The sequence below is a fragment of the Phascolarctos cinereus genome, unplaced genomic scaffold (assembly GCF_003287225.1).
Source record: "Phascolarctos cinereus isolate Bilbo 61053 unplaced genomic scaffold, phaCin_HiC Scaffold_4;HRSCAF=312, whole genome shotgun sequence".
Classification (NCBI taxonomy): domain Eukaryota; kingdom Metazoa; phylum Chordata; class Mammalia; order Diprotodontia; family Phascolarctidae; genus Phascolarctos; species Phascolarctos cinereus.
The window spans coordinates 410728567-410751837 of record NW_027555847.1 but is presented as its reverse complement, the minus strand read 5'-3'; the positions used below and the strand labels follow the sequence as shown (position 1 = coordinate 410751837).

The window sequence follows — 23271 nt, the reverse complement described above, 5'->3', positions numbered from 1 at the left end:
CCATAGTAGAGTGGAATCTTCTTGAGGATAGGCATGCTTCATTTTTAATTTTGTGTTATCCCCAATGCTTGACACACAGCAGGAACTGAATAAATATTTGTTGATTGATAGCTTGAATAAGATGCTAGTGTAAATGTGGAGTCATGATTGGGTTCTTTCAAAAAGAAAAAAGTGGCTAACTCTCAGTCCTAGAGCCATATTTGCTATGAATTACTGAGTTTTTTCAAATATATTTAAGATAATAGGATTTGGAATGACCAGCAATCTTAGATCACTTAGTTTTTATTTTGTAGGTTTGCCAGTTGGGACACAGAAAGGTTAATACATTGCCTTGCCATAGTCATACAGTTATTAAGCAGGAAAGCTGGGATTTGAATCCAGGTTGTCTTATTCCAAATCCAGTGGAGTTCTACTACATCATGCTATCCCTTCGAGATATCAGTAACTGGTATTTCCATTACCTTTTGTATTTTGGGGTAACTTCTCATATCTTGTCCTATTTTTGACTCAGCCTGTGCTTTGATTTTTGTTCCTCTCTGCTCCGTAGGCTTTAGTGCTCTTGGCTAACATCCTAGTGACTAACTTCTGTTTCTTTTTCCAATGTCTATTTTTTCTCTTGCTTTCAAATTTTATTTTTTTCAATTAGCAAAAATGTATTTTCTCTCCCATTTGTCCCCTTCCTTCATTGAAAAGAAAGAAAAAGAAAAACCTTGTAACAAATATTCATGGACAAACAAAACAAATTTCTGCATTGGTCATGTCCAAAAAAAAAAAATGTCTCAGTCTGCACCTTGAGTCTATCTCTGACAGGAAATGGGTAGCATCTTTCATTATGATCATCTGGAATAGTTTTTGGTCATTGTATTTGGTTATTTCATCTAACCAAACTTCTCTTCCATTAAACAATCTTTGATCACATTCTTATTGCCTTTAAGATAAAATCCAAATTTATTAGCATGACACAAGGCCTACATGATTGACATAAAGGGGCTACATCTCTTTTAGAGTATAGACTTAGTCATTACTGGTGGAGACTCAAGTGGGGGACATATCTGGAGGTAGGTCAGTTTCAATGCTGCTACACTTTATAGACGCTTCCCTCACCAGGATAACGGATTCAGCTCTCCAAATTAAATTATCATATACTTTGCTACTCAATGACTTCTATGCAAAGGAGAAAACAGGTTATGATGTTAAGAAATACATTAACAATATGGAACAGGTATAAGGAATAAGAGAGGCTAGCAACCTTTAGATTATATAGAAGTTTCATGACTATATCTCATGAATATGTTATTGAAGAAAAGAATCAGAATGTGCTATTCGTGGCACATTCTGAATAACATCACAAAAATCATATTTTAACAGATAGCAAAAGAGTAGTTACTGATGTGGTGATCATTTTTGAATCATCTGTCTGAGCTTAGTCGATGTAAATAAGTGTTACAGATAACTCTTCAACTTAAAGACCAGCTAACACCTTTTTAGTTAGGGCTTGAGACAGGGTGAGGTTATAGTTATACTGTAGTTCTTTTTCTTCTTGCAATTTTAAATTTTTGAGTGTATCGAATGTCTCTTTTCCTTATCATTTCTACTCTCTTTCCTCCTACTTTACTTTTCCTTTTCCCCCACTTTTGCTCCATCTTTTCCTTTACCATTCACTTTTTACTTTCTTCATTCCCCTTCTCCTGCCACAAATACATACTAACCTTGAGAAATAAACAAATAATAAACATGTGAGATGAAACTCGTGGATAGACTTGATAAAAGAGAATCCATTCTATGTCTTTGCTCAGTCCTTAACGTGTTCTTTACCTGTCATCCAGCTTTCATTCTCCCCTAGGACAATTAAAACTTACTGGTAAAATGATCCTTTTCTAAAATCAATTTGCCTTTTTTTTCTTTTAATAATAATCAGTAAAGAAATTCTAATTTTTAATTGTAGGAGCTATGCCTGTTCCAGACCAGCCTTCATCTTCAGAAAAGACTAGTTCCCTGAGCCCTGTGTTGAATACATCCAATGGGGATGGATCTGAAACTGAGACAACCTCTGCCATTCTTGCATCAGTCAAAGAACAGGTAAAATAATTTGATTTGTATGAATATTGCTGTATTATCATGCATAATATCAAATTATTTAGCTATACTGCAGCATTTTCTATTGTTTAAAGTTTCTTTGGGTTACTTACATCCATTGCATTGGTTACTCACATTGTAGAATTAATGTAATGTTGTACTACAGCAATGTGATAGGAAAAGAATTAAATAATGGTAAAAGCCTTAGGCCAGAAAAAAAAATATATATATATAGTCCTTACTACTTTATCTGTGTGACCTAGAATAAATCACCTTCCAGCTATAGTTCCTTAGCTGGTCAATGAGATGTTTGAGCTAGCTGATCTCTCAGGTACCTTACAGCTATATGATTTATATATAAATATCTATGTAGATTTTTGTGGTTATTAATATAGTCCAGCTGGAGGAAGGTCAAGTTGGATGATTATATGCGACATAAGTGTGAGCACCTACTGGAGTGTGAGAAACAAAGATAAATAGGCTGAAGTGAAAAGCTTAGGATATTTTTAATGAACTTTGTGTGTTTCTTAATTGTTACATATATGGTCTTATTAGGAATCTCTATGCAGATAGACTTCTACTGCTTTTTTTTTTCAAGTGGCTGGTTCAGAATTCTAATGGATTAAACAATTTCAGTAAAGATAATCTTTGCTTATATAAGAGAGTTCTCATACAGTTGAGAGAATAACTATTTGAACTCCTGGTTTTACCATATCACTTTTACTTATAAGAAGTAGATAGCAATGACTTGCTGTTCTAGTCTTCTCCCCCTTCTCTAATTACAGGTCAGTTAGTGGCGACTAGGTATTTTCTCATAGTTCTCACTCAACCAATGGGTAAATTTCAGGTGACTCTTCCTTATCCTGATTGGAAATAGGACTGATTTACTTATTTAGTCAGAGCTTTAGAGGCTAATGCAAGAATTTTTCTAGAAAAAAAAAAGTAGCTTTGCCTAGATAAAAATTCTGTTTGGTGACAAATATATATATATATATATATATATATATATATGTATATATATATATATATATATATATATATATACACACACACACACACATATGTATGTATGTATGTATGTGTGTATGTATATAAGAGGTATATACATGTGTGTGTGTATGTGTGTGTGTGTGCGTGTGTGTGTGTACCTCTCACCTTGGCCAAGCACACATATCCTGCTAATGGTGCATCACAACTACCAATGTCATATGTGACCCCTAGGGAACTTAAACACATACATGCTCTAGTATCATTTTTGCTTAATATTATTGAGGATTGACCTATCTTCCTGAATGTGTGAAATTTCTAGATGACTTGAGTTTAAAACCTTTAAGCATTGTTGTACATTTTCCAATTTGTTAATGAGAGTATTTCTGCAATATGTTACATATTTCCCTTCTTTATTAAGCAGAGTACACTTACTTTCACTAGCTATCACCCATACCTGGAATAGTCTCACCCTTCATTTCTACCTTTTAGCTTCACTGCTGGTTTCTTTCAAGTCTCAGCTAGTTATATCTTCTGTAAAAACCCTTTTCCAGTACTTAATCTTAGTGCCTTCCCTCTGAGACTACTTTCAATTCATCCTATATCTACACCCATCCCTATATCTATATCATCTAAACCTATATCATATATATCAGTCTATATCTTATTTGTATGTAGTTGTTCGCATAATATCTGCACCATTAAACTATGAGCTCCTTGAGATCTAAGACCATTTGTTTTGTTTTGTTTTGTTTTCTTTGTATATTCAGTGCTTAGCACAATATCTGATACATAGGTGTTTAATAAATTCTAGTTGACTGATTGGATTGATCTTTTGCTGATTTAGCTGTCATTAATTCAGCTCAATTTGATTGAAGAAGCATTTATGAAGCCCTACTGTCCATGGCTCTGTCCTACATACAGGGACCAAACCGCCTTCCCAGAATTTCCAGGGTATGCCCTATGTCTGCATATCAGGAAATGCTAGCTATTTTAGAAATGGAGAAAACATTAAGAATCAGGAATGTAATAAAAAACTTAGGATATGTCTTTTGAATATTTCCTTGTATCAGAGACCCAACTGACAGTCTGGTGAAGCCTATGGATTCATTCTACAAATTATGTGTTTTTTTTAAATAATTGGAGGAAATAATAAATTTGAGTTAGTGATGACTGAAAATAGTCGTTTTCCCCCTTCAAGCTCATGGATCTGCTGTTATCTATCCAAAACTACCAAAGTAGATAGGTACTATTTTATTTGTCTAATTCATTATTCTTCTGCCCCCTACTTTCTCAGCTGTCACTTTTCAGTGTGTCCACTTCCAGCGCTCTCTTGCCCCTTAGGTGGAAGTTTTCAGAGGGAATCGGAAGATCAAGATTCTTAACTCGGAAGGATTGATTTCACATATAATACCTAATCAATGCTTCTTGAGATAAGGAGATAATTTTTCTCCTTGGTTTAAAGTATTTCAACTTTTGGAGAGCAAGTCCATGGCACTTAGATACCATTTTTACTTAGCTTCACTTTCATGGCTTTATCCCCAAATGATTCAGGTTGCCAGAAGTGTGACCACTAAATAAGGTACTGTTTCAAATTGTTTCAAATTGTTTTGCTATTAATTTCTAGTCATTTACCAGCTTTGTAATTTGGGAAGAATAAATACCTTTCATTGTAACCATACCAGCAAATATTCAAATAGCTCCTAGTCTGTGGAAAATACTGTGCTAGGTGTTCAGGATAACACTAATGTAAACATGATTCAGTCACTGTCCATTGAGAAGTTTATAATTTATTTCTCTGAGAATGCACTTTGGCTTTATACTGGTTTCTTCTTTTGCTCTGTACATGGTTAGCTTTCCATCATTTGGATTCCATCATTGGATGAAAACATCTGTTTTTTTCCCCCCTGAGATTGTGATTTAATAGTAACAGGAACCTCTGGTGAGGTAGCTCCCTCTAAAAATGCATATTGGAAAGAATTACACAATTTACACATATAAAGGATTGCCTACAGAACTCAGTGGTTAGGTTGCAACAACAACAATAATAATAGAATTTATATACTACCTACATCTTAGACACTGTGCTAAGTGCTTTACAAATATCTTATTTTATCCTCACAACAACTCTGCAAGGTATATATTTTTATTATCATTTTACAGTTCAGGAAACCACACAGTGGTTAAGTGATTTGCCCTGTGTCACACAGCTGGTGTGTATCCTGACTTTAAGGTCAAGTTTCTTTCCATCATTTTACACTTCGATGTCTCCTCAGTTGGAATATATGTTCTTGAGAGTAAGGACTATTTTTTTTCCTCTCATCTTTGTATTCCTAGTACTTAGCTAGCACAATGCTTTATACATTGTTGTAGTTGTTAGTTGTTTCAGTTGTGTCCAACTCTTTATGACCCAATAGGCGGTTTTCTTGACAAAGATGGTGGAGTGATTTTCATTTCCCAGATCATTTTATAAATGAGGAACTAAGACAAACAGGATTAAGTGATTTGCTTAGGGTCACAAGCTAGAAAGTGTCTGAAGTCAGACTTGAACTCATGAAGATGAATCTTCCTTGACTTCAGGCTTGTACTCTATGTACTGTGCCACCTCACTGACCCAGTCCTCTTTATACAGACTAAATACTAAATAAAATTTGTTGGATTACATTAGATTGAATGGGATTGGAATGGATAAGACTAGATTGGATTTTATCAATCTTTACCCATTGACCATTTATTCTTTTTGGAGGTCAAACTAGTAATCCTAGTCCACAAGCCATCTTTAATTTTGTGAATATTTCCCAGATGTTATGGTAAATAGCCTAATATTTATATTCCACTTTTTTAGGATGATAGTAAGTCTTTCACTCTGCTATAGACCTTTGGAAGATGATTTCAAATTGTGACCGCATTGTGTCTACACTTGGACCCATTTATTTGAATAAAAAATTTGTTATAGAAATCCCTCTGAAGTCAGAGGACCCAAGTTTGAATCAGAGATCTGTGATTTACTAACTATATGACCTTCATGGAAATTTATGCAATAATAACCTTTCTGAGTTTCAGTTTCTTGATTTGTAAGATGAGTGCATTAGACTAGAAGATGTCTTTGAAGGCTATGATTCTTTGAAGGCTAGAGTAGATCAAATATACATTTCTTGAACTTCATTGCTAGCTTAGAAAATATTTTTACTTATATATAAATAGAAAGTTTTCTCTAACATTTATTTAATTGTTGTGTGGTAAATCACTCTCAACAGCAGGATGTCTGGATATTATTAGGTTAACTATTATTGATAGCAAACCAGTTAAAAAAGATGCATAGTGAGTAGCCTAAGAAATATCAAAGAGGCAAAATGGCAGTGGGTACCTGCAAGCTGATTTGCAGGGACAGTGAAGGAAAGATAAGGAAAAAGTAGATAGAGCCCTAGGCCTGGAATCAGGAAGGCTCATCTTCTTGAATTCAAATCTGGCCTCAGACACAGACTAGCTGTGTTTCCCTTAGAAGGGAAATACTTGTAAAGCAGCAATCATCAAAACTGCTTGGTACTGGCTAAGAAATAGAGTGGTGAATCAGTGGAATAGGTTAAATATGCAAGACACAGTAGTCAATGACTATAGTAATGTATTCTTTGATAAACCCAAAGACCCCAGATTCTGTGATAAGAACCCACTCTTTGAAAAAAACTGCTGTGAAAATTGGAAAAGAGTATGGCAGAAACTAGGCATAGACCAAAATCTCACACAATATACCAAAATAAAGTCAAAATTGGTTCATGATTTAGATATAAAGGCTGAAACTATAAGCAAACTGGGAGAGCAAGGAATAGCTTGCCTATCAGATTTATGGAGAACAGAAGAATTCATGACCAAACAACAGATAAAGAACATTATGAAAAGCAAAATGGATAATTTTGATTACATTAAATTGAATAGTTTTTGCACAAACAAAACCAATGCAACTAAAATTAGAAGGAAGGTAGAAAATTGGGAAAGAATTTTTACAACCAGTCTCTCTGATAAGAGCCTCATTTCTGAAATATATGGAAAATTAAGTCAAATTTATAAGAACACAAGCCATTCCCCAATTGATAAATGGTCAAAGGATATGAACAGACAATTCTCAGATGAAGATATTAAAGCTATCTATAGTCATGAAAAAAATGCTCGAAATAATTATTAATTAGAGAAATGCAAATCAAAACAACTCTGAGGTGCCACATCACACCTATCAAATTGGCCAACATGACAAAACAGGAAAATGATAAATGCTGGAGAAGATGTGGGAAAATTGGAACACTAATGCATTGTTGGTGGAGTTGTGATATCATTCAACCATTTTGAAGAACAATTTGGAACTATGCCCAAAGAACTATAAGAATGTGCATACCCTTTGATCCAGCAATAGCACTTCTAGGGCTATATCCCAAAGAGATCATACAAATGGGAAAAGGACCCACATGTACAAAAATATACATAGCAGCTCTTTGGTGGCAAAGAATTGAAAATTAAGGGGATGCCCATCAATTGGAGAATGGCTGAGCAAGTTGTGGCATATGAATGTAATGGAATACTACTGTGCTATAAGAAATGATGAACAGGCTGACTTCAGAAAAACCTGGAATGACTTGTATGGTCTGATGCTGAGTGAAGTGAGAAGAACCAAGAGAACATTTTACACAATAACAGCCATGTTGTGCAGTGACTAATATTTATAAACTTAACCCTTCCCAGCAATACAAGGATCTAAGACATCTCCAGAGGCCTCTAGATGGAAAATGCTATCCACATCCAAAGAAAGAACTATGAAAGATGAATTGCTATTTTTTTCTCTTCTGTTGAGTTTTGTTTCCTCTTTCTGATGGTTCCTCCCATTAGTTTTGATTTTTACTTACAACACCACTAATGTGAAAATACGTTTAAAAGGAATGTAAATGTATAGCTTATATCAGATTATGCCCCATCTTGGGGAGAGTGGTGGAGAGGAAGGGGGAGAAAAATTTTTAATTCAAAAGCATATGGAAGTTATTGTTGATAAATCAAAATAAATTAATAAAAGTTAAATGGAATTTAAAAAAAAGAAGGGAAATACTACTATGACCACTACTACTACTATTACTAGCATCTAACTCACAGGTAGTAACAAGGCAGGATTATTATCATTGTCTTAAGTCACTTAACCGTGTTTGCCTCAGTTTCTTCATCTGTAAAATGAGCTGGTAAAGGAAATGACAAACCACCCTAGTATCTTTGAAGAAAGAAAGAAAGAAAGAAAGAAAGAAAGAAAGAAAAAAGAAAGAAAGAAAGAAAGAAAGAGAGAGAGAGAGAGAGAGAGAGAGAGAAAGAAAGAAAGAAAGAAAGAAAGAAAGAAAGAAAGAAAGAAAGAAAGAAAGAAAGAAAGAAAGAAAGAAAGAAAGAAAGGAAGGAAGGAAGAAAGAAAGAAAGAAAGAAAGAAAGAAAGAAAGAAAGAAAGAAAGAAAGAAAGAAAGAAAGAAAGAAAGAAAGAAAGAAAGAAAGAAAGAAAGAAAGAAAGAAAGAAAGAAAGAAAGAAAGAAGGAAGAAAGAAGGAAGAAAGAAAGAACCCAAATGGGGTCACAAAGAGTTGGACACAACTGAAATGACTAAACTAAACAATAACAAAGAGTAATAGATAGATCAGATTCAAAGCCTAATTGATAAATTTTGTTTGCATTGAATTTGTGATAAATTTATGGTTTCCTCAATTATTTCTAATGTGTTAAAGACAGATGTGAAACTGGAATCATCTCTCAATTAAAGGAAGGAAAGTGGGTGTGTAAGGAAATAAGATAGGCTAATATACATGAATATGGAGCCCTCAGCAACCATCTCTTGATGCAATATACAAGTTTATCAAGTGAGCCAATCATAATAATCTTGCTTCAGTCATTACCTGTATGTAAGGTAGATACTAGTTAGTAGTAGTGTAGCATAGAAAGGGAATTACAACTATGACTACTACTATTACTACTACTGCTGCTGCTGCTGCTACTACTACTACTACTACTACTATTAGTACTTGTACTTGTATTGCCATTTTACAAATGAGGAAACAAGATTAGAGAGGTTAAATGGCAGGTTCAGAGTCACATAGCTAGCAAGAAACTAAGGTAGGATTCCAACTGAGGTCTTCATGAATGCAAGGCCGGTGCTATATCCATTATGTCACTTAACTGTCTCTAAGATACCAAGAAGAATGGCAGAGAAATGAGGATTTCACCTCCAGAAAGAATTGAAGTCATGTGTTCTCTTATATTCCCAACACATCTACCTATACTCTTATACCTAGTCATGCATTTCCTTGATGATTGAATATTTATTTCCCCAAATCATAGCACAGTAGCTAGCACATAACTGATGCTTAATAAATGCTTGCTGACTTTGCACAGTAGAAACATGAATGAATGAATTTCACATCTTACATGAAAAGGGATCTGGTTGCTGTTCTTCCTTTTGTTATTGTTTTAATTATATAACTTTTGGAGGGGTGGAGCTAAGATGGCGGAGTAAAAGCAGTGACTTGCTTGAGCTCTCCCAAACCCCTCCAAATAACTGTTAAAAATTAGCTCTACACAAATTCTAGAAAAGCAGAACCCAAAAAAAGACACAGTGAAACAAATTTCCAGCCCAAGACAACCTGGATGGTTGATTGGAAAGGTCTGTTGTGCCAGGCTGGGAGAAGAATGCAGTTCAGCGTTGGCTTTGCAGGTAAAAACAGGGCCTCAGCAAACCTGAAGTAGGTGTCAGGGGATTTAATCAAGGGGAGCTGTGGCTGTTTGCAGCTTTTCAACCCACAAACACAAAAGACAATTTAAAAGATCAGTAGGAAAGGTGTGTCTGACCACAGTGAGAGAGGAAGATGGTCTGGCCCCAGTCCTGGTGCCAGGGGGCAGCATCTACTTCTGGAGCTCTGAGCCCACAGATGGAGAGGAGATCAAGCTGCTGATCACAGGAAGATTGTAAGGACTTCTGTGCTGATGCTGAGACAGGATTCTATTGCTTTGCCTGTGCTTGAATCTGGGTGGCAGTCCTGGGGCAAGGAGGAGCACTGGCATGGTGGACCTTGTAGTGGCAGTGAAGAGAGAATCCTTCTCACAGTTCCAAGGAGAAAAGAGTGCTTGTGGTCATTCATAGAACAGAGCCCAAGCAAGGAAAGTAGTAAATAATACCTTGCCCATGATCATACCATGTTGGAAGAACTAAAAATTTACAGGTCACTAGAAGTATCTCTGAAAATAGCTGCACAAAACCTCCAAAGCTTGGGACAGTACATTCTCCACATTTGAAGCAGACCGCTACCATAACTAAGAGTTTAAAACTGAAGTAATTGGCTGGGATCATGAGCAAGCAGCACAAAAAGAGTCAGACTATATTATCTTACTTTGGTGAAAAAGAAGATCCAAATATACAACCAGAAGAAGACAACAAAGTCAAAGCTCCTACATCCAAAGCCTCCAAGAAAAATAGGGAATCAGTCCCAGGCCATGGAAGAGCTCAAAAAGGATTTTAAGAAGCAAGTAAGAGAAGTAGAGGAAAAACTGGGAAGAGAAATGAGAGTGATGCAAGAATATCATGAAAAACAAGTCAACAGCTTCCTAAAGGAGACTCAGAAAAATACTGAAGAAAGTAACACCTTAAAAAATAGACTAACCCAAATGACAAAAGAGGCTCAAGAAACCAGTGAAGAGAAGAATGCCTTAAAAAGCAGAATTTGCCAAACGGAAAAGGAAGTGCAAAAGTTCACTGAAGAAAATAATTCCTTAAAATTAGAATGGAGCAAAGAGAAACTAGTGACTTTATGAGAAATCAAGACATTGTAAAACAAATCCAAAAGAATGAAAAAATAGAAAACAATGTGAAATATCTCATTGGAAAAACAACTGACCTGGAAAAGATCCAGGATAGATAATTTAAAAATTATTTTAGACTTGAAAGCCATGATCTAAAAAAGAGCCTATATATCATCTTTCAAGTAATTATCAAGGAAAACTGCCCTGATATAGTAGAACCAGAGGGTAAAATAGAATGGAAAGAATCCACTGATCACCTCCTGAAAGAGGTCCCCACACGAAAACTCCCAGGAATTATAGCCAAATTCCAGAATTCCCAGGTCAAGGAGAAAATATTGCAAGCAGCCAGAAAGAAACAATTCAAGTACTGTGGAAACACAATCAGGATACCCCAAGATTTAGCAGCTTCTACATTAAGGGACAAGAGGGCTTGGAATATAATATTCTGGAGTTCGAAGGAGATAGGATTATAACCAAGAATGACCTACCCAGCAAAACTGAGTATAGTACTTCATGGATAAAGATGAAAACAGAGTATAGTACTTCATGGATAAAGATGAATATTCAGTGAAATAGAGGATTTTCAAGCATTCTTGATGAAAAGAGCAGAGCTGAATAAAAAATTTATCTGTCAAATAGAAGACTCAAGAGAAGTATGAAAAAGGTAAACAGGAAAAAGAAATCATAAGGAACTAATTAAGTTGATCTGTTTACATTCCTACATGGAAAAAAAGGTCATGAGACCTTTGTCAGTATTAAGGTAGTTAGAGGGGAAAAAATAGATAGATAGATAGATAGATAGATAGATAGATAGATAGATAGATAGACAGATAAATAGATAGATAGATAGATGGCACAGAGTGAGTTGCGGATAAGGGGGTGATATCTAAAAAATAAAATAAAGGATGATTGAGGATTATACTGGGAGAAAGAGAAAGGGAGAAGTAGAATGGGGTAAATCATCTCACACAAAACAGACAAGAAAAAGCTTTTAAAGTGGAGGAGAAGTGGGGAGGAAGGTGAGAGGGAATGAGTGAATCTCATTCTTATCAGATTTGGCTTAAGGAGGGAATAACATACACACTCAATTAGGTATGGAAATCTACCTTACCCTACCGGAAAATAAGGGGAAAAGGGATAGGAAAAGTGAGATGACAGAAGGGAGGGCAGATTGGGGGAAGGGGTAATCAGAAACTAACACTTCTGAGGAGGGACAGTGTCTAAAGAGAGAATAGAATAAATGGGGGGCAGGATAGGAAAAAAAAGAAAAATATATAATTTTCTGAGTAAGATAGTTATTAAATTAACATTAACCTTTTTTTCTAAGTTTTCTTGTGAGCAGTTCATCAGTTTATAAAGTAAAGCTACCTTCTGGGACTGGTTAATGTTTGTTATCCTTCATTCTCAAAGAGAACCAAAATGACATCACTATGCTAGAGTCAAGTTACAGTGTATCTGACTGTGGCTAATCAGACCAATACAAGCTCAGAATATTCTACTACAGGTTGGTCATAAATAATCAATGTGATCATTTGGGTTAGATTTTCTAAATTTGTGCATCTTGCATTTCTTTTGAGCTACTTCAATTCTGCTTTGCACATAGAGCACAGCATCTTCTCTGATAAAGGCATGACATGCTGGGTGGTCCTGTGACAGTGTCTCCCACTTCACACAATCAATTCAAAAGTTCTTAAGAGAAACCTTGAGATGTCCTTGTATTGCTTCTTCTGACCATCATGTGAGCACTTACCCTGTGTGAGTTCTCCATAAAATAGTCTTTTAGACAAGGGTACATTTGGCATTTGAACACCATGGCCAGCCCATTTTAGTTATACTTTTGAGTTTGAATGCTTGGCAGTTTAGTTTGAGGTCCTATAACATACTCAATCTCCACATGAAGACCTGATGTGATTAGAAATTGGTTTTGTTGTTGTTCACATCAACCTAAAATCCTAAAATTCTGTTTTAGTCTGTCAAACTTTTTTTAATCTTACTTCACTTTTCAAACATGTAATGTTTATTATTGCTTCTACTTCAGATTTATTAAGCAAAGTATCCAGGTTATACAAAGAGTTAACAAAAATGTTAAACTGCGTAGGACCAAGAACAAATTTCTGGCACATACTCCACTAGTGACTGCCTTCCAGGTTCACAGTGGTCTTATGATAACTTTTCTTTTGTATGTCCAGTTATTCAACTGTCTCTGAATCCAAATAATTGTGTCATATTCTAGCTTACTCAATCTTTTTCCAAAAGATTTCAAGAGAGACTTTTAAAAATTCTGTTTGACATTCTGGAGAGCAATTTGGAACTATGCCTAAAGGGCTATAGAACTGTGCATACCCTTTGATTCAGCAATACCATTTCTAGGTCTATATCCCAAAGAGATCACAAAAATGGGAAAAGGACTGACATTTACCAAAAAAATATTGATAGCAGCTCTTTTTGTGGTAGACAAGAATTGGAAAATGAGGGGGTGTCCATCAATTGGGGAATGGCTGAACAAGTTGTGGTATATGCATGTAATTGAATATTTTTGTTCCTTAAAAAATGATGAGCAGGTGGACTTCAGAAAAACCTGGAAAGACTTACATGAACTGATGCTGAGTGAAGTAAGCAGAACCAGGAAAACTTTGCACACAGTAACAAAAACCTCATCAGATGACCAATTTTAATAGACTTAGCTTTTCTCAGAAATGCAATGATCTAAGACAATTCCAAAAGACTCTTGATGGAAAATGCTACCCACATCCAGAGAAAGACCTATGGAGTCTGAATACAGATTGAAGCATACTATTTTCTCTTTTTTTCTCTTTCTCATGGTTTTCCCCTTTGATTCTAATTCTTCTTTACAACATGACTAATGTGGAAATATATTTAATATGATTGTATATGTAAGACCTATAGCAGATTGCATACCATCTTGAGGAGAGGGAAGGGATAGGAGGGGAAGAAAATTTAAAGCTCAAAATCTTATAAAAGTGAATGTTGAAAACTAAAATAAGTAAGCAAATATATAAATAAATAAAATTCTGTTTGAAATCTATATACAGTGTATATATAGCACTCCCTAACCTGTTTATGTGATAACCCTGAGATCAAAGGAAATCAATGTGATGTGAGTTTTTTCACAATGAAGCCATACTATATCTTAAAAAATAATTACTTCCCTTTCTAAATGTTTATGAAATATCGTTATAATAGCAGTTTTTATAATTCTTCTAGGAATTGAAATCAGACTTACCAGCCCACATTTCATGGACTCCTCATTCTTTTTTTTGAAAATGATGAGCTTTCTTCCTATCTGATCTTCTACAGGAATATCTCCCATTCTCTATGATTTTTGGATGTTGCATATAAGCAGGTCAGCAATCATATCTGCCAGTCCTTTAACTCTGCTGACATTAGGTGTGGAACCAAACTCATTGTGAACATTATTTTATTATCTCTGTTAGGTTTAGGTCTTAGGTTTCAATTCTCTACCAACAATTTTTTATTCTTCACCCAGTCTCCCACACCCCACCTGAATCCAAAGATCATCCTCAGAAGCAAGAAGAAAGAAGCAAATAAGAATTGAATAGCTAAATAGTTTCCTTCCCATCTATTGTCATCCTATCCACTTCAATCAGTAACGATCTTTTGACCTTCTTGCCTTTAACATAGTTTAAAAAGCTCATTTGATTATCCATTATCAAGTTTGATGCTCATGACGTTATTCAGGTAAAGTGTTTTGCAAATTTTTAAGGGATAGAGATATGCTATCAATCACCACCAGCACCACCACCACCACTATCATCCTCCTCCTCCTCCTCCTCCTCCTCATCATCATCATTATCACTGCTATTATTTGAATTCTTCAGGTTTACTCATTGCTTCCATCCCTGTGCATGATTTTATTCACTGGACTGGAGTTTTGTCATTATTCATAGTGTTTATTATTAGCAATAAGGATAGTACTGGATTATTCTAAAAATATTTGTTTTTAAAAGTACCTGATATTTAGTGGTGGTTTTCTATTTATTGAATTATGAATTATAAATTCTTGTATTATTATATTTTGTTTTTTATTTGTATTACTTCATTTTATTTTTATTTTTATATTATTTATATTATATACATATATTTATTATATTTATATAGCATATTTTTATATACAATATATAAAATATTTATATCTAGCATAATATATTTATACATTTATATATTACTTATTTATTTTATTATATAATAATTTTGTTTAATTTTTAAATTACTAAAATACAGTATATAAAATGAACATTGTTGAAAATTATCATAAAATGGTATGTTCCTTCATAAATTATTTTTCTAATTGATATATCAATACATTTTCCATATTAAATAATGTCATTAGAATTAACAAAAATATTTTTTTCTGGTGACATGACTTAATTCCCTAAAACTATCAAACATTTAGACTCTTTGGAAAATTTGTGTTACAAAATAAGGAGAAAGTTTTCATTCTTGGAGACTGAAAAACCTTCAGGAAAAAATCAAGAAGGTATAGGAAGATTACCTCATTAAAGCAGTGAACTTTATATGCATGTATACAAAGAAAAGAAATTATAATGAACAAGCTGTATTTTCTTAATATTCAAAAACCAGGATTCATATTATAGCACACTTGATAAACCACTTGATTGCTAATTTTGAAATGTGTTTTCTGTTTCAAACTAGAGGGATTTTCTTTCTGATTCGGATACTTAAATTTGTGTGGTTTTTTTTTCCCCCTCAATTGACTATACTAGTATTTGAACTGGTAAAAGATGATTGCTGTTCATTCTAATGCTTGAACTGTGACTTGAGAGAGTGAGTTAGAAGTGATTAGTCTTGAGTTCATGAATTTTTTCAGGGCTAATGGATCCTGTGGAGTCCTAGACTAGGAAAAGTCATAACCCATGGAAGTCAGCAAGGAGTAGAGAGTACTTTCTTGCTTTATAGTAGGGACTTGGAGTGCCTTAGAACCATACTCTCAGCCAAATATCTAATCATCATATTTATACTAAGTTTTTGTTAGCCACTGCTGCTCTTTAACAATTTGACCATCTTAGACTAGTGACCCAATTCTATCCTACCAGCCATAGATAAGACAAGGTTAGTCTCCCATACCTTAGGCCTATATTCTTCTCAGACACAAAAAGAAAAGTCATGCTCCAGAAAGTTTGTTGAAGTGCTCGCTTCGGCAGCACATATACTAAAATTGCAACGATACAGAGAAGATTAGCATGGCCCCTGCTCAAGGATGACATGCAAATTCGTGAAGCGTTCCATATTTTTTGGGGGGCAGCTAGGTGGCTCAGTGAATAGAACACCGGCCCTGAAGTCAGGAGGACCTGAGTTCAAATCCAGCCTCAGACCAAATACTTGACATTTACTAGCTGTGTGACCCTGGGCAAGTCACTTAACCCCAATTGCCTAAAAGCAAAAACAACAAAAAAAACCCCAACACAGAAAGTTTCTTGAAGTCAGAAATTATCTCATTTTTGTATTTCTCTACAGTAGGTGTTTAATAAATTTTTATTGATAGTGATATATAATATAATAAACATCTTGCTGAGGAAAATAAGTGGAACTTTTCACAGTACAAAGTCTTACTGATTATCCTAGGTGTAGAATTGTAGGGCATCTCCTTATCCGCTCTGAAATAAAACAACGAAAAGAAAAAGAAAAAGAAAAAGAAAAAGAAAAAGAAAAAGAAAAAGAAAAAGAAAAAGAAAAAGAAAAAGAAAAAGAAAAAGAAAAAGACAACTTCCTCCCCAAAACTGAGTAAGGATCACATAACTATCATTAGCCCCTTCCTTGCCACTAATTGATATAGAATCACTATTTCTCAGGCAGGGGAGGTATCTAGTGAACAGCCTTGGTTCCACTTACTGAAACTATTTCAAGGCTTTCAGACACCTGTGCCTTGACTTCCTTGAGGTTCATCTGGAATAATCAAAACTATTAACATTTGTGATTGCTGGACATGGTTTTAGCTTAGTTCATGCAGAGCTATTGCTATTCCTCCCCCTACTCCATTCTTGTGGTGTTCCGCACAATGATTCACATTTATATAATGTCATAATCTATATAAAAGGCTTTCATATCAATAAGCTTTTGATCTGAGCACCATATATACTATTACTATGATCTTACTGAAGAGGACACAGAGAGACTTACCCAAAATGACATAAAGAGGAAGCACAGAGGTAACAGTGCTGGATTAGAACTTATTGCTTTCTTTAATACAAGTTCAGTACTCTTTTCATTATGCCCCATTGCCTCTTGAGCATGGGTCCTTAGATGTTTTTGTGTTATGGACCCATTTGGCAGAGAAGTCTAATGAAATCCTTTCTGAGAATCATGGTTTTAAATGCATGGAATATAATATAGGGGATTCCAAAGGAAATAAGTCTCCCTGAAATAAGTGGAAGTGGTTTCCCAACCAAGGTCATAAGTCTTCTGAATTCTATCAATGGATCTAGGTTAAGACCCATTATGCTAATCATCACTTCTAAGGAGCAGCTTCTTTTATGAGCCACATAAGCACTGAACCTTTTTCAGAAGATAAAAGTAAAAAATGAGGGATTGATATGAGGGAAACTTATGGGTTTGAAGTCTGTTCTGGGAAAGGATCAATACCAGTCAAGACGAGGCAGACTGAGTAGTGAAGATAATGAAATACTCAAAAGATTATACAAGAGGGACCAGGAACCCAAGTGAGAGGTAGAGGATGCAGAGGTTGAAACCTAGTTGCAAAGGTACAGAATAGCATATAGTAATAATAGAAATTACAGTTGTTAAAGGGCTAAACTACTGGAGTGTGCTGTTGTTTGCCAGAGCTGAAGAGATTAAAACCCAAATAAAGGAAAATAAGTAGCCTGCAAGGAATAGAATCAAAATCCTGAAAGTCTGGACTGCTGGTACAAAGGGACAGAGTAGAAAGGATTAGAACCCAGACAATGACTAAAAGAGACTAGTTTTTACATTCTTTTTATTTCCAACATTTAGCACAGTGCCTGGCACATAGTGGTCATTAAATAAATGTTTTTTTGACTTGTTGACTGAATAATAATGCAAAGAGCTGGTATAGCATGGGTCCAAACCTAAATCTTTAGTTGGTTAAAATATCTTGAGGAATCCAAGAAGAAGCCACAGTTTGGTTTACTGATCTCTTTTTAAAATTCTATCCCTATGTGAAAAGTTACAGTAGAAATATATCATAAGACCTGTCAACTTGGAACTAAATGTATTTGAATGTCATATTTTCTGTCCCTATGGGGAGCCAAGAATCTAGCTTTAACTCTACAGGACAGTTCCAGTGAAACATTCTGAATTAAGTGTGTCAGGAGGATAGGCACATGTGGTGAGAGGATGGAAAAGACTTGAAGAAATGTCTGGACACACAAAAAAAAATTAGCTAAGAAGTTGGATAGGAACATCTGTTCTAATTAAGGATAGTAAATCAGGTGCAATATACTCTTAGAGAATCTAATTCCTTCAATTATCTGGAGCAACAAGGGTTCTTAAAGTGGAGTTAAACTTTTTTTCTTTTTATAACTGTATTTCAGTATAATTGGCATCCTTTATAATTATATTAATTTTATTCTATGCATTTAAAATCATTATTCAGAAAAGGGGTCCGTTGGTTTCACCAGGCAGCTAAAGGGATTCATGACCCATAAAAAGGGTTAAAAACTCCTGATCTAGAGAAAGCATTTGCCCTGTTTCATCAGTCCTAACACATATAAGCAATACTTCCCTTTCTAAGAGGAAAATTAACCCATATATAGACCAGGGAGAGCCAACTCCTTCGATTGATAGTTCTAATACTGGTCTTATCCCCATCCTACTTCATTGATATATATATATATATATATATAGATATAGATATATATATAGATATATATATATATATTTCATTATATATATATATATATATTCATTTATATATATATATATATATATATATATATATATATATATATAATGAAATAACCCAGAGGTATCATTCCTGAAGCCAGCTGTACTCTACAAAATGGCTTGAACCAAATTAAAATGCAGTTGAGAACTATTTAACAAAATAAATAAAAATACAAAAGAACATAATATTAATATATGTTTTAAGTCAATATGTGGCCCATGGAGATCTTTATATATGATTTAGTGCCCCCCATTTCCTTTGAGTTTGATATAATTGATCTAACCAGTGTACCATCAAAGGTTTTAAGTTTCAGAAAAAGCAAAGGAAATGGAGTGACATATAGTGGCTACAGGAAGGCTGAAACATATGAGCAATTAAGAATTTTGCATGAGAAGCTCTTAAAGATTTTATCAGGGAAATGTGATACTGGAAAAGATGGGGCAGTCATGGAGTAAGAGTAGGGGACTGCTGATGGACAGCCTGTATATTCTATTTGTGTCTATGAAATATGAAGAGATCCAGAGGAATAGGCCCCATTATTTTGGGTGGACCATCTGTGGCAGATTTGCTGATATATTTGAACAAGAGTCCTCTACACTAAGAAGGTGTGTGTGGGATACTCCATCAAAGGGAATATGCAGATCAGTAAGAACAAATATCCATTGAAATAATAATCCTCAGTATACTAAAAGCAACATTTCTTATGTTCTTTCTATTTCTTGAAATAACAAAAAACTCAGTGTCTCAAATTAGCCATCCATTATTTAGTTACATTCTGTTTTATTCACTCTGATGCTCTCCAAGGCAATTATTTATTGTTTTCTTGAGAGAGTGGTATGTAAATTAACTGAGACAGAGTAAAATAAATAAATTTGTTGACTTGTACAATAAACTTACATTTTTAGAGCTTTGAAAACATTTAATAAGCAAAACAGCCTCCTTTTGCTGAAATAACTTTCTTTTTACATGTTTTGATATTGCATTTACAAGGTTTTGACACATTATTTAATTCTTTGTCATGAAAGCCCCTTTTTATCACACTGGGTATTAAATGTACCTTTGATGAACAGTTCATTTTTTGAAACATAGCCTTGATTACATCCCACAGGTTTTCAATGTAACAAGACATTTGAGTTCCCTGGATATTGGTGCATATTTATCTTCATCACTGGAAAAAAATGTCTTAACTGTTCCTGAGATGTGGCATGCATGGTGCAAGGCTTTGTGACAGTATTCCATCATCATTTGGGAAATTTATGATATCAGAACAATTATGCTTCTCAATATATCAAAATATACAGAAATATTAAGTATCCTCTAAATACAGATAAAGACTTTCTTGCCCACTGGAATTAACAAGCCACCTAAAATAATTGGATGAATAGTTTTCAGTCTGATGAATTTTCTTAAATGAGTCTTCTGGCTATAGGCTCACCCTGACTTTTTGTGAATGTGATTTTGGTATAGCCTTGAATGAAAAAGTGATTTTCATTTTTTAAAAAAATTACTTCTAATTTTTAATACTCCAGTTTGCTTATTGTCTTCAATTTGACAAGCAATGTTTTTCTTCCTAACAATAGTTAACAGCTATTACTTTTAAAGATCTTCTTGCTGTTATTCCAAGTTCAATAACTCTACATTGCATTGTAGAAGAATCAATAATCTCTAAAGCTGTTAGATCCCGGTGAAGTCTCTGCTTGCTTTCGGGTAATTAATTAGGCAGTTTTACAGCAACAATTTGTCAGGTTTGGGCATTGTTTTTCATTTCCACCAGTATTTCCTTTGTCCTTCATCACAACTGGTCCAATTTCATTGTAGCTTGAAATGGTCAAGTTTCCCCAAACCAATAGCTTCTTTAATATTTCTAAAAGCCATTGTAATGTGATCTTTAAAAGATGTAACTTTTGTTTTTTCAAAGAAGTGGAAACTGAGGGGATGCCCATTAGTTGGGAAATGGCTGAATAAATTATAGTATATTACTATGATGGAATACTATTGTGTTGAATGAAATGATAAAGGGAATGGTTTCAGAAAAATCTGTAAAGATTTATCTGAATTGACACAAAGTGAAATAAGTAGAAACAAGAGACCAATTTACACAGCAACAGTAATATTGTAAGGATTATCAACTGTGAAAGATTTAGTATCTCTGATCAATACAGTGACACACCACTGTACCAAAGAATTCATGATGAAAAATGTTATCCACCTCCAGACAGAGAGCTGATGGGCTCAGTGCAGATCAAAATATATTGTGTCTCTTTCTTTTTCTTGCCTTTCCCCCCAAAAAAAAAACCAAACGTGGATAATACAGAAATTTGTTTTGTGTGACTTCATATAGGTAATGAGTTTTGTATCTTTTGCCTACTCCAAGCAGAAGTGGGAGAATTGAGAACTAAAAATAAAACTAAACTGAAAACTAAATGCTATAGCTTTTTAACTTTTTCATAAGGTAATGTCCATTATTTTAAAACTGCAGAATTAAAACACAACAAAATAGAGCAATGAAATATGTGTGACACAAAATCCAGCTCTCAACTGAAACAGAGCTAAGTAAAGTTAGGAAAAGCAGCTCAATCCAGTTTTGTTTTATCAAGGACAAAGGTTCTCAATTAACCTAATATAAATTGAAACACATACATGCAAACATTACTGCAAAAAATGAAACCAATATCAAAAATATTGCTCCTGCAAGTAATTTACTCATCATTGCAAAAGGACACTTGAGGAAAACCTTAGATACTTGGAGAAAACAGCAAGTGGACGAAAGTGAAAAATCTGTTGTAGTCATATCATTTTTCATTTGTTTACATAATAATATAGCATTGTGTGGAATTGCTATTTTCTTAGCTCATTCTCAAACCATATCATGTCATTATCACACATGATGATGTGATAAAGAGCTCAAAGAATGTAAATAAATCAATATTAGCAGAAAAATTAGTTATTTTTCAATAATCAGTATTTCCTCTCATACATTATAATAAGAAAGGAAAACAAAAATGCCTTTGCAACAAGTTACGTGATTGCAAGGGCTGAATCTTACTTTTTTTTCTTTTGCATCATTCACTATCATATTTTTCGCACAGGAAAAGAATGGGGATAGGGATAGTACCTGTGATCTCATTATTTAATGGAACTCTTGCAAGAGTAAAGTCCCTTTACCAATGTAAGTCAGCAGCTTTTCTGCAAATTATACTCTTACTGAGTTACTTGAGATATTGAGAGGCTAAGTGACTTGCCTAGGGTCATGCACCCCATATATAATCTGAGGTCACACTTGAACCCAGTTTTTTACTGATTCAAGATCTCTTTTCACTATTCTAGCGCAAGAGGTATTTGGGGAAAAGATTCATGCTATTCCTAAATCTGAACCAGAAGAACAGACTCAGAAACTTCATACCTCACCTTTGAAAGGTTACTAAGCCCTGATCACTACTGCTTATACCTACGTAAATTATTTTTATAATAAAATCCTGCCAGATATAGCACTTTTCTAACATATCCTAACAAAGATAATTTTTTTTCATTTGTATCAGATCTCTTTCTTCAAGCTTAAAAGCACAACCATTTTGCTTGTTTTTTTTTCTTTTGGATTTTGTCAACTTGCAAGTTTTTATTTATATGCATTATTTCCAATATTTAATCATTTCTGCAAAAAAAAAAAGAAAAAATCCTTGATTACATCATGTTGTTCAAGGTGATCTTTATTCTTTTCAAAATACAAGACATATTATGTTGAGCATGATTTCAGGACAGTTATGTATAGGGACAGAAGGTTAACTTTTCTCACTCAGCTGGTAACTAGAATGATTTTAGCCTTCTCTACAGGATACAAGTAAACATGTTTAGAGGAAAAATACCCTCCTAAATCATTTTCCACGGGGATTCCTGTGGAGTAATCACAAGTTCCCTTGAGCCATATCCCCAGTTAATTTTAGGCTCCAATTTGTAGTTTTCTTTTGAAGGAAACCAATAACACATAGATAGGCATACACACACACACACACACACACACATAATCTATCAAGTTTGAAAATAGTATCTTGCTTAAGATAGTAACATATAGCTTTCCCAAAAAAAAATCATATATAGTGACATGATTTGCATGTAAAATAAGAGATAAATTATTGACTTTGGGCTGTGGTAAAAAAAAAGTGATAATGTAGCTAAATCTCTCTGGAAAGTGAATTTAGGTAATGTGTGAACATCCTGGCAAAACCTATGTAAAAATTTACCACAAGGAAATAATTTATTCTAATGTGAAAGTTTTTGTTATTTTCTTTTAAACTACTGAAACATGTGTTACTAAACTGGTATTATGATGCAGGCTTTGAATATGTGTTGGAGTTTCCTCTGCTAAAAGCAGAACATATGAAAAATTTTTCATTTTCCTTTCTGTTAGCTCCATGTTTTAAAAGGTAGAGGAAGACACAAAAAGAGCTATTCGTTTGGATTTTATTCTACCCAAAAAAGAAG

General features: G+C 34.3%; 1 protein-coding gene and 1 non-coding gene across 4 annotated transcripts in view; both read left to right on the top strand.

Moving 5' to 3' along the window:
- Positions 1-23271, top strand: part of CTNND2 (catenin delta 2) — a 1167765-nt gene that overhangs the window by 228489 nt on the left and 916005 nt on the right. For all 3 annotated transcript variants that reach the window (XM_078153315.1, XM_078153314.1, XM_021004430.2), the window contains exon 2: positions 1946-2079. In XM_078153315.1, coding sequence (XP_078009441.1) covers positions 1946-2079 — 134 coding nt within the window. The remainder of the gene's footprint in view (positions 1-1945; positions 2080-23271) is intronic.
- LOC144457384 (U6 spliceosomal RNA) lies at positions 16057-16163 on the top strand. Its single transcript, XR_013486686.1, has one exon. It is a non-coding gene; the product is annotated as a U6 spliceosomal RNA (small nuclear RNA).